The 16,702-nt window shown below is 43.3% G+C and overlaps 1 protein-coding gene across 2 annotated transcripts in view; it reads left to right on the forward strand.

Annotated features, from left to right (window-relative positions):
* Positions 1-12,291, forward strand: part of LOC308291623 (paired box protein Pax-7-like) — a gene marked incomplete at both ends in the record, with an annotated part of 82,228 nt that extends 69,937 nt beyond the window's left edge. The window contains 2 exons of one of the 2 annotated variants that reach the window (XM_080733680.1): positions 5,404-5,662; positions 12,176-12,291. In XM_080733680.1, coding sequence (XP_080589806.1) covers positions 5,404-5,662; positions 12,176-12,291 — 375 coding nt within the window. The remainder of the gene's footprint in view (positions 1-5,403; positions 5,663-12,175) is intronic. The other variant, XM_080733681.1, reaches the window with a different exon arrangement.
* Positions 12,292-16,702: the final 4,411 nt, after the last annotated feature.

Consider the following 16,702-nt stretch of genomic DNA (forward strand, 5'->3'; position numbering starts at 1 on the left):
CCATTCACTCTGACTGTTTAGCTGAACAGATTTCAAAATCCACACATTTAGCACATAAACAAATGCCATAGATAGTGGATTATGTGAGTGTATACTGTAAGAAACTAGTGAAATGGTTGTACATTTCATGGAAGTTGTCTAGTCACTAGACTCTAGTGCCACAGAAATTGATAGGTCACCAATGTTGTAAGATATGCCACGGCTTCTACGTACAGTAATGCACCTCATTTGAATCTTGCCACCGTCTTTGCTCCAGGCGTAGCGGTCTGGCAACACATTGTGCTGCATGAGCTTGTAGATCTGCTAAATCCAGGCTTATGCCTTAGCATGAGAGGCCATGCTTCCTTCTGACTCTCACGCAAACAAAACAGCTCTTAATTGGAACAGTTGAGGAAATTAGTGGATTCATGAAAGGCCGTCTTTGTGTATAACGCGGCGCATATTTATCTGAATGGAAGCACACTGTATATCCATTTACACTTCACACCTCTTCGTCTGCGTGGCCGCAGGCTAGCCACTTCTTAGAAGTTGAAAGAATTAATTACTTTTTATGTTATCATTTATGGAGGCATCTATCCTGTGTGTGTGCGTGCATGTTTGTGTATGTGTGCGTGTGTGCTGTGCACGCGTGTGTGTGTGTGCTTGCATGTGTGCTTGCATGTGTGTGTGTGTGTGTGTGTGTGTGTGTGTGTGTGTGTGTGTGTGTGTGTGTGTGTGTGTGTGTGTGTGTGTGTGTGTGTGTGTGTGTGTGTGTGTGTGTACTTGTTTATATTACTTTATAAAGATAGTAGAATTGGAGAAACAAACCTTGTGGGGACAAATAGTAGGTCCCCACAAGGAAAAGGGTTAGGTTTAGGGTTAGGGTTAGGGTTTAGGGTTAGAATTAGGGTTAGGTTTAGGGTTAGGGTTAGGGTTAGGGGTTAGGTTTAGGGATAGAGGTTAGGGTAAGGCCACAGAAAATGAATGGAAGTCTATGTAATTTCCCCAAATGTCCCCACAAGGATAGCAAAACATACATGTGTGTGTGTGTGTGTGTGTGTGTGTGTGTGTGTGTGAGTGAGAGGGAAGACAGTACGCCTCAGGGTAACGTTCTTTCAACTGTGTCCTGTGTTCTATTATCGCTACTCCTCCAGTGACGCCGTCATGCTGGAGACAGATTCTTAGAGGACTGAAGGGTGGAGGCGAGAGAGAGAGAGAGAGAGAGAGAGAGAGAGAGAGAGAGAGAGAGAGAGAGAGAGAGAGAGAGAGAGAGGATGAAGAGGGTGGGGTTGGGTGTGAAGAGTTTAATGTCAAGGAAGATGTGGCAACAGGTCTCTGTTCTAACCTCTTAAACCCTCTAGTCTAGACTTAGTAAACTGGACCTGAGTTGGCTCTGTACTTGGACCGCTTTTTTTCCTCCCATTTGTATACCAAATCTCTTTCATTCATTTTTTTGTCATCCCAGAATATGGATGCTTGGGTTCTAGTGGTTAATAATTTTCCTGAACCTCTCTCTGCCCTTCCTTCATATTCTTGTTCTCTGAGCATCACGATGGGATACTGGAGCGGTGTTCGGACTGCGATCTTCGTTTGACAGCAAATGATAGCTCATAGCCGGACTGATGAAGGCCTTTGGACCACATGTACAACCCCTGCATAGTGCATAGCCTTTCATGTACACACAAATGCACGTGTATACAAAGTGACTAGTGTTTTGTGAGCATTTTCATTGGGTTGTATTGGTTTCCAAGTTCAAGTTCCAACTGTCAGTAAATGCTTTTAAGACTTAGACGTAGATACTTGTATTATTACTTAGTGATAACCAAAGTACATGTACACAGTTTGAATTGTGTTTTTCTTTTTCTTTTATGTCTCAAAACCTTAGTAGTGGAGTTACAAAGCTTAGACATCACAACGGTGAGTGAGTCTGAATATTGGGAGCAAACTCCTCTGTTTTAGTGGCCCCAAAGCCGCGGGTGACAACACACTGCCAGTCCATTCCTTGTTCCACACAGGAACCCCGGGCGCTGCCTCTTACTGTGCCAGCCCCAAATATTCAACCTTGCCATGCAAGCGCCTTTTAATTGATGTCAATGAGTTTATGCTAAATATGAAGATTTGAATAATTCCCGCTTTCAGGCGGCACAATGGCCCTCGCCGCGGTGACAGGCCACCTCCCCGCTGCCCTGAATAGACATGTCAGGCTCCCAGAAGCCCCCTCACCTCCTCGCCCACGTCGGGATTTGACACCTCCCGGGGTCCATGGGCACAATCTCTCCCTCTCTCACACTTTCTCTCTCACTGCTTCTCGCCCTCTCTTCTCGCTCTCCATGAAACTCTTTTTTTCTCTCTGCTTGTGAATCACCCTCCTGGGGAGCGGCAGGGACTCAAGGCCGTCTTAAACGCTTCACAAACACCAGCTAATGCCCTTTCTGGGGTGAAAGAAGGGAAATTAACCCAAATTAAAGGGAAATCGGCAGTGGGGTGAAGAAAGCGGATTACAGGTACTTCAGTGAAGAGTTTCTCTTCATCTCAGAGGAAAAGAAAAAAAGAAGGAAAAAAGTATTGCCTCCTTGATGTACTTCCTTTAAAAAACCGCATGTCACCAATGTCACCATGTAAATAGCGTGTGTTAAATTAAAAGGATGGCCTTTGTTGAGTGTGCTGTGCAAACACAGTGAATATAGTGAATGCTAATTGGCAGTGCTGGATTTGGAACCTCACTGATAACCAGCGTTTAATTCAGTGAACGGGTGAAAGGAAAAATGCTGCTGGGTTATCAGTGCTGCCTGGGTCACTAATGAAGTACCTTTTAAAAGGTGTGTCTGGCATCTGGCCAGTTCAGGACACTACAGGACTTGCCTGTTGTCTTTCTTTTTTCAACAGGATGGATCAATGTCCTTTCTTCCCTACGACAGCATAACTGTCACATAAATAACAGATTTTCAACTAAAACAAGGTCATTTTCATACGTTTTAGATTACTGAGGGGTACAAAATTGCTTTGCAGTCTTTATTTCGGGGGGTCATGAGGTGATGCAGCCTCAGTGTTGAATCGAACTGCATAGTGTGTGCGTGCTCGCGCGCGCGAGCGAGCTAGCGAGCGAGCGTGTGTCTTTGTGAATTTTCCAAATGCCACGGGTGTGTGAATGTTTGTGTGTTTTCCTTCATGGAAGTGGCTGCCAGTTTAGCGGTGGATACCTGTGTGCAGCAGTGCCACCGGCGACTTGGCTGCAGAAGAAGAGACGGGGGCTGCATATGGCCTTGATTGTGCAAAGCAGTTCCTTTCTCAGCTAATTGGTTTATAGTGGCAGAGGAGCGGGAGGGAGCCGAAGGCCATGTGGAGACACACAACACAAACCGCATGTTGCAGGCTCCCACTCCATGAAGTGGCAGCTTGTTTGGGGGGTTAAGATCTGTGTGTGCACGCACGCTCACGCGGAAATCTACGGGCTTGTAGATCGGCTATTTTTTGCCGCATGAGGGCCGACGCATACTTCACTTTTAGAGCTGAATTTATTCTGGTTCGTTTTGGGGAGTCACAAAATCTCTGCAGCGCAGAACAGCCGAATTAATGACGGTACCCGCCCCGAACCTTTGAATGGCACGTCATATTGTAGTTTAGACCAGTGGTTCTCAAAGTTGATTCCAGGGACTCTGTGGATTCCTTTAGGGGGCTCTAAATTGACCCATACAAGTATGTAACTGACAGTGTACAAATGGAACCAAATGAACCCTAACGGGTCCATTTGGTTCCATTTGTACACTGTCAGAGTTAATGGGAGACCTTACAAAGTTTGAGAACCACTGGTTTAGACAGAGCCAAACCAAAATAAATTTGTCTCTAAAAGTGGAGTATGCATTGGCCCCTTACACTGCTGCGTAACTGCGTGTTGAATTAGGCGTACGTGGGAGCGCTCCTGTGTTTTGCGGAGCGAGGCTTTCAGACTGGCGAGGCCCTCTCGCAGCCACTCTGACAGTAAATAGGACCCAGTAGAGGCTCTAATCTCTGGAGGCATCTAATGGGAGCTCTTCATGATCTGTTAAACAGCTGAATCATTCATGAGGCTGGGCTGGGGGTCGCACTGGCAGGGGCCTGGCGGGAGGGAGGGAGGGAGGGAGGGAGGGAGGGCTTGCAGATTAAACACCAGTTCCAGAGCGCTTGTTATGAAAGCGGAGGCCTGGGGACACAAGGTGTCTGTCTGCTGGTGCCAAGGGATCCCCAAACAACCCCCAGTCCCCCCCCCCCAACACCAACCCCTCCCAGTCCCTCTCTATATCTGTTCTACCATCGCTCTCCCTCCCTCCCTCTCTCTCTCTCTCTCTCTCTCTCTCTCTCTCTCTCTCTCTCTCCACTTGGAGGGTTTTCTCCTGTTTCTTGAATCCACTTGAATCTGACTCTTTTTAAGGTGATGCCAAGTTCACACAACCAGGATGAATATATCTTATTTGTGTCGAGTGCATGCACACAGAACGCAAATACTACACGATTATGAAGTGATTTATTTTGACTGAAGGCTGGTCAAGGATTGAAGGCTGGTCAAAATAAATATATTTATTTATATAAATATATATATATAATATTTTTCTGAAATTGTGCTTCATGAATGAAGGCATTCATGAAGGGAGCTGATTTTTTTTTTTTTTATCTGCAACAGATACAAAATATCTGTGTCCATTCAAGTGGATGGTAGTCCAGTCTCATCCACTTCAATGAAGACAGTGGGAATGGGCCTTTACAGTTCCAGAACTATAAGGGTCTGTTTGGTTCCTATTCCTAACTGTCGATCTCGGGGATCCGGTGTCCGGACCCCCCTGTTGAAGCCACTGGCCTAGGGGGTCCTCAGAGTTACTATAGGGGGTCCTCCAAATCTTTGAGTGATAGAAACCTTTTTCTTCTTTTTTATGTTAACTACTTGAACCCTAGTGTCCATATTCTGAGAACTTTCTTTTTTCTTTTTTTTTATTTGATTTTCAAATGAAGCATTTAAGGCAATAAAGTGGTACAATAATAAGAGTAGCAGCTTCTTTTGTACAAACATCAAATATACAACAGTGGTATAAGGATTACAATTTTATTCTGAGAACTTTCTGACAACGCCTCGCGCTGCGAGGCATTGTGAGCTTGTAGATCGGCTATTTTTGGCAAAGAGCTTTGGTGTAGAGGGGAAAAAGAGCAGACTAAGTACAGAGTGAAAGGCCAGGTTTATTAAGTTTTTGATGTTTCAAGTGGTTAAATATCTGAAAACACAAACTGACATGAATCCAAAATGATTGTGCTGTCAAAAGATGAAACTATATGGGATCTATGAAAAGGTTGTGGGGGGTCCCCTCTCATCTCTCTCTCAACTAAAGGGGTCCTTGTAATGAAAACGTTGAAGACCCCTGCCTTATAGTTGGATGTGGTCTTTCTCCTGTCTCCCAGGTGATGAGCATCCTGAGTAACCCCAGTGGCGTTCCCTCGCAGCCCCAGCATGACTTCTCCATCTCTCCGCTCCACGGTGGCCTGGACTCTCCGTCCAGCTGCAGCCAGCGCTCTGGGGGAGAGTCCTCCATCAAGACGGTGGACAGCCTCCCCTCCTCCCAGTCCTACTGCCCCCCCACCTACAGCACCACCGGGTACAGCGTGGACCCTTCCATGGCCGCTGCCGGCTACCAGTACAGTCAGTACGGGCAGAGTGAGTGTCACGTTCATTTGTAATTTAACCCATTTAGGCCACAATGCGTCGCATCACGACGCATTGTACTTAAGTACAGTACGTAAGTAACTTAACTTAAACCACTGTCTGTCAATACAGTTTCTGTGCTACAGTGCTTTATGTAGCCTCAAAGTAAACATACTTACATGAGAATGAACACAAACATTGACACAGTGTCAACTGACCTGAAATTGCACACACGCCACCACATTAACTCTAAGCACACTAGCAAAGCTTTCCATTACAAACTGACATTTTGTTTTGTTTCATCTTATTCTTTCTTTTACAATTTTCTAATGCTGTAATGGGGCTGTTGAAAACATTAGCATCAGGTGAAGTGGAAGAGAACTTGGAATGACTTTAATTGCAGAGTTGTGGAGAGCCGTTTGAAGCCATGAATATGTTTTAAAAAACACCCAGAAGGGACATACTGTAAAGTTCTTCCAAATGTAGTGCTCTTTCAAACATTTTAACAAAATATCTGACTACTATATAAAATACATATAATACATTCGCACCAATAATCTCAAAAAATCTATTATGACATGGAAATGAACAATTGTCCTGACCTTATAACATTTAATGGTCTTCATTTAATGGTTTAATATATTTTCATCCCAGCAATGTAATCTTTGAACATAATTAGATCTCATTAAGATGTTTAATTTGATTTAATAATCTGAGGTATCGCTTAAGCCCTTCTGTCTACAGACCGGCAGGCAAAATGTCCAAACATGAATTTGAAAAAAAAAAAAACACACATGCCGTTGTGTTTTAACTGTAGACCTATTTGACTGCTATTCATGTACAGTTAGGGTTAGCATTAAGCCCTGCATCATTTGTTCCTTTTTAGAAGTGCTTCCTTGCTGCCACTCCCTAAAGGAAGGAAACAGGTTTAACATATCATTTAAGACACTTGACTTATCTCTTGTTCTAATTCAAGAAGAACCTGACAGCTTCAAGTATACACCATTAACATGGTAGACGTGCACCTGTGTGTGTGTGTGTGTGTGTGTGTGTGTGTGTGTGTGTGTGTGTGTGTGTGTGTGTGTGTGTGTGTGTGTGTGTGTGTGTGTGTGTGTGTGTGTGTGTGTGTGTGTGTGTGTGTGTGTGTACACACGCGTATGTGCATGTGTGTGTGTGATGTATGTTATCAGATAGGCTCTATCTCAGTGCACAGAGAGGTCTTGGTGTATCTGCTTGACTTGGATTTAAGGTGCAAAGCTAGTTGACAGGAAAAAACAAGCTTCCTAGGGAGTAGCTAAACCCCTGTGTAACACACACATACACGCTAACACGTATGCCTACACATGCCTGTCCCCCTGGCAGCAATATCCGACTGATTGGCACCTTGGCAGACAGACCTGCCCGCCCACCGGTATGCTGCTCCCTATCGTTCCCCAGCGCAAAGTGACAGCCTCCTTTCTCTGCACGCTAACACGCTAAGTGACACGCTAACATGTGCTGCTTACTTACTTAACCCCCTCACCCCTTGACAGTAGTCTGCCTGGCGTGGTCTGTCTGTACGAGAAACACACACAAACACTTATGAATGATGGAATGCACACGTGTACGTGTGTACGCATCGTGAGCACACACATACACGTACACAGTGATGTCTGCTGTCTCCCCTCCTCTCACCTCAAACTACAAAAGAGAGGTTAACGTCACCTGAACCAGGGAGGGGCATCAAAGACAGCCGCAACTCTAAGAGAGAGAGAGAGAAAGAGAGAGAGAGAGAGAGAGAGAGAGGGAGAGGGAGAGGGGGGGTGGGGGGCTAGTTTGAGCATCCTCTTTTTCAAGAGCAATGATCACACGTGTACACAGCTGATTACTGTGTCATTCCAACCCCCTGGACAGGGCCTGTAGTTCCTGTGAAGTGAAGGCCTATGTGCCATATCCATGGATCAGAATTATTGAGCTTGGAACGTTGAGCTGTGGTCAGCTAGCGATTCGCTCGATAAACATGGAACAAAGCGATCTCCATTTATTTATATAAGCTGTGCATTTTACCAGTGGAACCAGAGGCATTTGGAGGTATACATAGCTATAGGCTTCTTCATTGCAAACCAGGTGTACTTGTTCAGTCAGAGGTGTACAGTAGGAGATGTGACTTACTGTATATTCATTACATTAGAATGTGTTCTGAGGTTTCTCCCGCTCTAACCTGCTGTACAGTAGCTGGTGGTATTTAACGAGGCTGGGTGTTGTACATAGTACATAGTGAATCATCTGCCTCAGAGTCTAATACTGATAGAGGGGCCCACAATATTTCTCTGTTATGTTGCAGCATTGAGCTTCAGTGACACCGATTTCTGGGCAAGGAGTATAACAATCTATGTCTGTGTCTTTTAACCATCCAGTCATCCAGACTGTTCCAATGTTGGCAAATGTTGGCATATCCAACCATTTATGTAGTTTTGGAGATTTTGCTCAACTCAGCAATTATCTTTAATGCCATGTTATACGAGTCTGACAATGCCCAATGCCTTGGGCATACTTTGGGCTTGGGTTTTGGCTCTAGTTCGATTGTTGAGTTAAGTGGTGATTTTCTGCCTTGGAGCCCTTATGGTATCCAAATACTATGAACAGAGAAAGCTTTTATTTTCAACATTATGGTCAGGCAAGTTGACTGGCAAGTTGGTTTTACTCCCAGAGAGCATCAATACGGTTCTGTCACATAGCTGTCATAGGATGTATACTTAAAGTTACTATCCTAATGCCAAATGAGGATTATTACTATAATTTTGGCCCTGGCTGAATGCACTATTTGCATACAAGATAAGAGACAACTACTGTAACTACACAACTAATTTGCAATGTATTGATCACAGGATTGATTTTTCCTCAGAAATGTCGAAAATAGCTCAAATAGCACATCACTTAAGTGGACAAAGCAACATACCTAAAGAAGAAAAAAAAGATCCCTTTGAAGTATTTTATTTGTTGGTAATGAATGATTTTACAGCACAGTAAAATATACTGTTTCGATAAGACAATAGCATCAGTGTCATTAAATAGAGTAGAATATAACTGAAATACCTTCAACACAATCAAAATAATCATACATTAAGAAACAAAGGCAATCTGACAGAGCTTCCAGCATGAGTTTGAGATCCTACTGTATATGAGTTAATAAGAGTACCGCTTGGGGCTGGAGGCAGTGTTCAGCTAACAGCCGCAAGGCACGCAGTGCGTGTGAACAGCTTATCTGCAATATTATCTGCAGTTCAGCATGTAGGCAGGAAGGTATAGGCCAAGATGATGAACAGCAATTACAAGAGTATGCAATATAAGCCTGTGTGTCTGTGTGTCTGTGTGTGTGTGTGTGTGTGTGTGTGTGTGTGTGTGTGTGTGTGTGTGTGTGTGTGTGTGTGTGTGTGTGTGTGTGCGTGCGTGTGTGCGTGCGTGCGTGCGTGCGTGCGTGCGTGCGTCAGAGATGGGAAAAGTACTCACGTTCTGTACTTAAGTAAAAGTAAAAGTACTTGTGAAAAAAACGACTTTGGTAAAAGTAAAAGTACTCATTCCAAATAATTACTCAAGTAAAAAGTAAAAAGTACGTGCTTTGAAAAGTACTTTTAAAGTAAAAGTAAAAGTATTTTTACCGTATATTTCTAGAATTTGAAGGATATTAAAATTAAAAGATCCCCACCAAACATATGTCTTAAAACTGGCCCAGAATTGGTTTCCTATTATGATGTGAAATCTAAATGCAGCAGTGTTTTTTTTAGACTGAGTACCAGTTATAGATAATATTTGACACTCCAAGAAAAATCATTATTATTATAAAAATATATCTATATCCCACGATTTTGTAACCCATTTTTTTAAGTGCCAATTGACCACCAAGGCCTACACCATTATGACTGATGTTAAAATACAGATAAGGTTTCCTAATAAGAATGTCGTTTTCATTGTTCAATTATAATACATCTCACATCCACAGACAGACAGATTTCTGACTGTTATACTTTAAGATGTTTTGCATGTCTGTCAGAGGACCCCAATGTAAACAAGCCATACAGACTGTATGGATCATACAGTAGTGCGTTTGCTATGCGAACTGCTAATCAAGTATTCAATCAATCAATTCAAACAAACGCATGCATGCACGCGCATGAGGGCACGCACGCGTGCGCTCTCTCTCTCTCTCTCTCTCTCTCTCTCTCTCTCTCTCTCTCTCTCTCTCTCTCTCTCTCTCTCTCTCTCTCTCTCTCTCTCTCACACACACACACACACACACACACACACACACACACACACACACACACACACACACACACACGCTTTTGCAAGGCAAAAAAAAACAAAAACAAAAAAAAACGTTTCACTTTTTCCATAGAGAACTTTATCCAGCATGAGATAAAAAGCACTGCCACTGTCTGACTCACCTAAGCTTCGGAGGTTAAAAAAGAACGCATTTCCAACGCGTGTGCATTACAGGAGCACCTTGTGTTTATAATCCATAGTTAGTTAGTTATAATCCACGTGAATTAATTGTTGACATGTTTGAAAGCTGCAGCATGATGGTAGAATTAAACCACCTTCCTTCCTCCTCCTCTGAAAACCGTGGATTTCAAAATAAGAGCATAGGGTATTAGGCTATTATGTGGGATATATGATTAGTTTTATTTGGTAGTCTAGACCGGTGCTTTCCTACTTGACACAGTGACTCTCACTCTGGCCAGCAGCAGAGCGTCACCACCGCAGCCTCTATGAATGATGATCAAGCGCTTTAATCATTTTGTTTGATCTGCCACGCATCGGCGCAACATTAACATAAAAGTAGCGAACCTGTTTTGAAAGTAAAAGTACAGATACTTGTGTTAAAATGTAACGGATAAAAGTAAAAAGTACCCAGAAAAATAATTACTCAGTAAAGTACAAAGTACTGAAAAATGTTCGTTACAGTAACAAAGTATTTGTACTTCGTTACGTCCCATCTTTGCCGTGCGTGCGTGCGCGCGCGCGTGCGTGTGTGTGTGTGTGTGTGCGTGTGTCCTCGTACACTGAGGGATATGGCGAGTTTGATTCCTTAGAACACTTACTACTTCCTGTAATCCAAGAGCTCAGACATTAGCTGTGGGAGAACTGAAATGCCTTAAACCAGTGTTTCTCAACCTTTTTTCTGCATGGGCACACTTTTCATGTCCCAAGAATCCATGGGCACACAAACATAATAGTGTAGTGTGTAAATATCGTCACTGTCGGGAAGAAACCTTGTATCTCCAAGTTTCAAATTTGCATGTTTCTTCGCAAAGTAAAACTGCAGTTTTTGTGAAAACAGCAGATCTACAAGCACAGTTTCAAGGGCCACACTTGACCCCTCTCAGGGTCAAGGTCCCCAGGCACAGTGGTTGAGAAACACTGCCTTAAACATCTAAGTGGTAAACGGGTGATGCCAGTTACCTTATAACATAATGTGCCCCGTCCATTTGACTGTACCATTTCTTTGCCCTTGGTTTGTACTCCAGGAGTCCTGACCCAGCGCCTCATTGGTTAACCCTCCCATAACCCAGCGATTATCCCTCTTCCTAACATGTTTAGCCGATGTGTGCGGGGGAAATGGAAACCGTGTGAGGTGCGAGGCAGATGAATGGCCCTCCCCGCTCGTATTGAAGTGAATGGATTTGACCTTTAGCCTGCCGGTGTGCCCGCAGGTGAAGGCAGACATGTGCTTTCGATAAAGATCTCCCCCGGTGTCAGTCAATCTGCGGAGCATAGATCTGTCCAATCATAGCCCTGTGTGCCCCCAGGGAGGCTGGCCTTTTAGTCACAGTGTGGCTGAGTGTAGGGGGACGCACACGCACGTACGCACGTACGCACGTACGCACACACACACACACACACACACACACACACACACACACACACACACACACACACACACACACACACACACACAGGGATGTGCTGAGAATGTTAGAGAGGCAGGGGCTGACATTTCTAAAAGGGCCTTGTTGTGAAAATATTGAAAATAGCAGGCCTCCAAGCGGCGACGCGTTGTGAGCTTGGAGGCCTGCTATCTTCTGTACTTCATAACACACTAAGCTAAGTATAAAAAAGGCAATACTGGAGATGTGGTGTGGATTTCTGGACAGTGAGGGCACTTCTTTCAACATAAGATGCTGCATTCAAGTTCAGTGGTCTAGAGAGGGCACTTTTTACAGACGGATAAAGGGCAGGGGCTCAAGCCCCCTTTGATGTCTCTGTGTGCACGTGCCTGCCTGCACGCACGCACGCATGCACGCGCGCACACACACACACACACACACACACACACACACACACACACACACACACACACACACACACACACTTTTATTTTTTTTACTTTGACTGTTATTAATGCCTCACGGACACTATTCTGCTTTGTAGGTGTTACTGTGAATGTCAGAATAGTTTTATTTAAGAGGATTAAGCTTCACTTTTAGAACCTAATCACTTATTAATGCCACGTAAATCTAAGCCGCACGCTGTCCCTGTGTGTCCCTCCAGCTGCCGTGGATTACCTGGCCAAGAACGTCAGCTTGTCCACCCAGCGCAGGATGAAGCTCGGGGACCATTCAGCCGTTCTGGGACTGCTTCAGGTGGAGACGGGGCAGGCTTATTAATCCCGTCCTCTTGTCGCGCGACGCGAAACCCCACACTGCAGCCTCATGACCTGTTCACCAGCACCACCCACGCCTCCTGCTCACTTATCCAACCCCACACACCCCCCAACGCTCTTGGGAGAGTGACAGCGCATAGCTCTTTGTGTGTACAGACGCCTGTGCGCGTGTGTCTCAGGGATGGAGGGGCAGTGCAGCAGACGACCGCAGCATTTCCTCCGTGGACTGTCATGGACTGATTCAGCCGTTCCCGAAAACAGAGAGAGGTGCTTCATGGAACTGTGCCACGCATTTTCTGCTCTCCGTTTTCCGAGGCTTTGCCTCCTTCTCGCTCCAAAAACTATTAAACATATTAAAAAAAAGACGAAAAAAAAAGAAACACTGTTCATGAGCACTGAAAGAGGTGTGAGGTCAAGCGAGCTTCTTTTTATTGTATTTCTTATTTTCGTTTTTTTCCCCCTTTTCTTAGGGACCGGCCTGTCCGAGGGCTCTTGAACATTAGTGCGTTGTCATGCAGGCAGACCTTTAGCCATATTCAGACAGTCCACCCTCGTTTTGGACCACGTAATTCTGTACTAAGTATTATGTTTCTATTATTATGTCTTTTTATTTTTATTGTGGAATGGTATGGCTATTTGTATTTTTGATTCCTGTCATTTCCCATTTGTTCTCCGCATACGTAACACACAGAGGTGATGGGGAGGGGTAAAGAAAGAGAGGGGGAGATAAGTAGATAGAAACTGTCCAATCATTTGGCCTCGATTTCAACCAATTCTAGTGAAAAGAAGGCATGATGGCTAGGCCTGTGATTCGGAACCTTATTAATTTCAAGGACCCCCAGTTTGATAGGCATTAGGCCACAAACCCCCCCTTTGATACATGTTCTTTCACTTACCCCAATCTACACTGTTATTCTAACTCTAGGGACCCCAAAGGCCTCATTGAGAGCCAGTGTTCTAGGTGAAGTGAGAGCGGGAAGTCACAAGGAGAATAGCCTGAGACGTAAGCTCCGAGCAGAGGCAGGCTTGTGTCTGGGTTGTATTGCCGAGATGTGACCTTCCCCTCTCTAATCCCCAGCATTCCTAAAAGGAAATTCAGCTACTCTGTGGGTTGTCGCTCTCCCCTGGAATCATCGGGGGAACGATCGACCAATGGGGAAACTCCTCAACGCTTTCAGAGCCTATCCCCATCCTCCCTTCTTCCCTCAAGGCTTTAGTTCTACGTATTGTCCGGGAGTGAGAGTAGCAACGTTTCAAGGACGTCATTGTATTAGGCAAATTACACATCCAGCATTGTTTCTCCATTCTCCATTTCAAAGTCACTGAAAGGTTAATGGGTTGATGGACACGTTTTGGACCAAAAGGGCATTCGTTCCCTAAACCATATAAGGAAACATTTCAAATGCTCAAAGTACTTGAACAACATTTCTGCACGACTGAATTATTCCTGTCATTTATCTATTGTAAGTCAATCTCATTTGAGACCATTCCATCCAATGTCAGATTTCTATTTTGACTATACATTTTTTGTCTTTCCAAAAAATTATTCGATGACATTCCAGGCACCCAGTCAGCCCCATCTCATGAGAAACTTGATGCATTTAGAAGAAAAAATAAATACACCATTAATACACCATTGGAACAAAGCAATTGGAACACCATTAATACACCATTGGAACAAAGCAAATGCACTAGGAAGGTTTACATTTGTTTACTGTGAATATTGTCCTTTTAAAATAAGTTTTACATTGCTTGTTAATAAAGTAAAGCACAGCTAAATTATGTTGTTGAAAAGGAGAAGACAAACATTACAATGATGATGATGGTGGTGGTGGTGATGGTGATGATGATGATGATGATGATGATGATGATGATGATTTACATGTACTGTCATAAATCAAAGATACGTTGTCATTGACACATGTTCATATTTCTATTCATTTACATTCCCTCTTGGACACATGTTTGATGGACACTCCACCCTTCAAGTTCTGCAACAGTGACAGAGCTTCGCGGGTGGCCGGGCTTAATTACAGAGATCTTATATTTTTCTCATTCCAAACACTGGCCTACATCTGAGGACCATCACACATGTCAGTGCTCATCACTGACTTCCCGTCCAGTGGCACTTTTCTTTTTCTTTCTTTTTATCCCAGAGCAGAACAAGTTCACCATAATCTACTGTTGCTTTCCTACGTCTCCGACATGGTGAAGGAAGAATATTTCAGACTGTCTCTGTGCCAACCGTTACTTATAGTGCAATCCTCCGCCTTGTGTATATATATTTTTTCTATGAAAGCAAAACAAGGGGGAGATCACGGACACACAAGCAAATGTAAAGATGTATAAATATATGCTCCTTTCTATTCGAAGACGGCTCCTGTCTGTGGGTACTTCAAACTGCTTCGAGTGGCTCATTTGTGCTTCACCCTCCTTTCCTTTGTTTACCAGTTTTTTCTACACTAGTTTTGTTACACTTTTTTTTTTCCTTTTTTGTTTTGTTCGGCATGTGTGTATAATACCATGGCATAATTTATTCTACCTGTATGAAGTATTAGAGTAGTGGGAACCTTGTATTGGCATTTACTCCCCCCCCCCCCCCTCCCCAACCTGTTGGTGTGTCAACTGTAACACTGGCGTTAACTGTCTATTCATTAAAGATCTACGACTGGACCAAGAGCACACTTCTATTTTAGTATTATTTCCTTTATTCTGTTGCTGACACAACAATGATTTTTATGGTCAGGTTTGCTCGAAAACATGCTGAGCATACGGAGTTGAATTGGGTACAATAGTTCATTCGGATACCAGTCTGTTCGCCCTCCCGGCCGTTCGCCTTGGTACACAGTCCTAGACGTAACCTCGGTAAAACAGTTAAAACCTATGTTTTCAAATAATTATAGTGGAGTAAAAGTAATATTTTTGGATCCGAGATTTAGTGGAGTAGAAGTAAAAGTATTGGAATTTGGAAATTCTCTCTCTTTCAATGTTTTTATTTGATTTGGAAATTCTCAAGTAAAGTAAAAAGAAAAATACCTCAAAATTGTACTTCAGTACAGTACTTCAGTAAATGCACTTAGTTACTTTACACCACTCTTCATGTCATATTAGCTATTTTATACAGAGTTTAGGCATTCTGCAGTGGCTGGCTCGCCTGGCTGGTAACTCTAAACTGTCCAACCCTAAACTTATTTCTCATCGTATCCTCAGTAAAACAAATAGCCTACAAGTATACAAAAAACGCCAAACGGTCAGCGTGAGGTCGGCAGAAGAAATTAGGGCGAACGGCCGGGAGGGCGAACAGATTGGTTACTATTCATTCTACACTGCAAAAGTGTACCTTAAATTTAAGTTAAATTGAAACTCAGGATTTTGCAGTCTATAAAGAAAGTTCTAACTTTGGAGAAATTATATTACAGTCAAGGGAAAGACATTCTAAAGTTATCTTGCTGCTTCTCATGACTCTTATTTTATGGCAGTAATACATGAGTTCAGGATACAAGTGATAAAACAAAAACTAAACATTTGTAGACAAATTTGGAACTGGAACACTATACATTTGAACTTCATGAATGGGTTCTCTCTCCTGATTGGATGAAATTGGTGTCCCACCTGAAAATGTATTTTCTGTTTAAAGAGCTGGAGATATGGGGAGATAGTCTACAAACACCAAGCAATTGTTACTCTCAGAATATAGAGCTTTAACCTTTTAACAACAAACCTTTTTTGATTTAACCAAAGATCTCTCTTACAGCCCCTTTAACTTGGAAGGTGTGCAACTGGACATATAGGCCTACAGGTTGCCCTGCTGTGAGTCCACACCACAGTTTGACTGGAGAGTTGACACTAGGAAATTAATTCCATATGAAGTGCAGGTAAATATAAATAACTACTTTGATATGGATTTCTACATACATACGCACATATTTGTGATAACGTATCATCATGAAGGCACAACAAAGTATATCGAGACTGCACAGCTGAACTCAAGTGAAATGTCCTAAGAAAAATAAATACGGCTTCTGCAAATATATATTGTCTTTAAAGGGTCTACAATGTTATACATCTACTGCACATTTGCTCATGTTGAAGCTATGGAATACTATCTTGCCATGATGATTATATACACTACGCTCATGGAAGACCTCAAATCTGCAACCCGGAACTTATTTTAGACAATCTGTATCGTAGTACGGAATGTTAATACAACACAACTACTGTAGTACATCTGCAGACAGTATTAGGTGGTCTCCTTACTCTTCCGTTGAGAAATGTAGTCCCTGTAAAGCCCCTAGTAGGCACCGCGGTGATAAGCTATCCACCGCGGTATAGTCTTTTTAAGTCATAAAACTACAACATTACGTCATTACTCGCGGTGAAGAGCTATCCACCGCGAACCCCGTCACATCTCTCTG

This window comes from Nannobrachium achirus, assembly GCF_963921795.1.
Source record: "Nannobrachium achirus genome assembly, chromosome: 9".
NCBI classification, from domain to species: Eukaryota; Metazoa; Chordata; class Actinopteri; order Myctophiformes; family Myctophidae; genus Nannobrachium; species Nannobrachium achirus.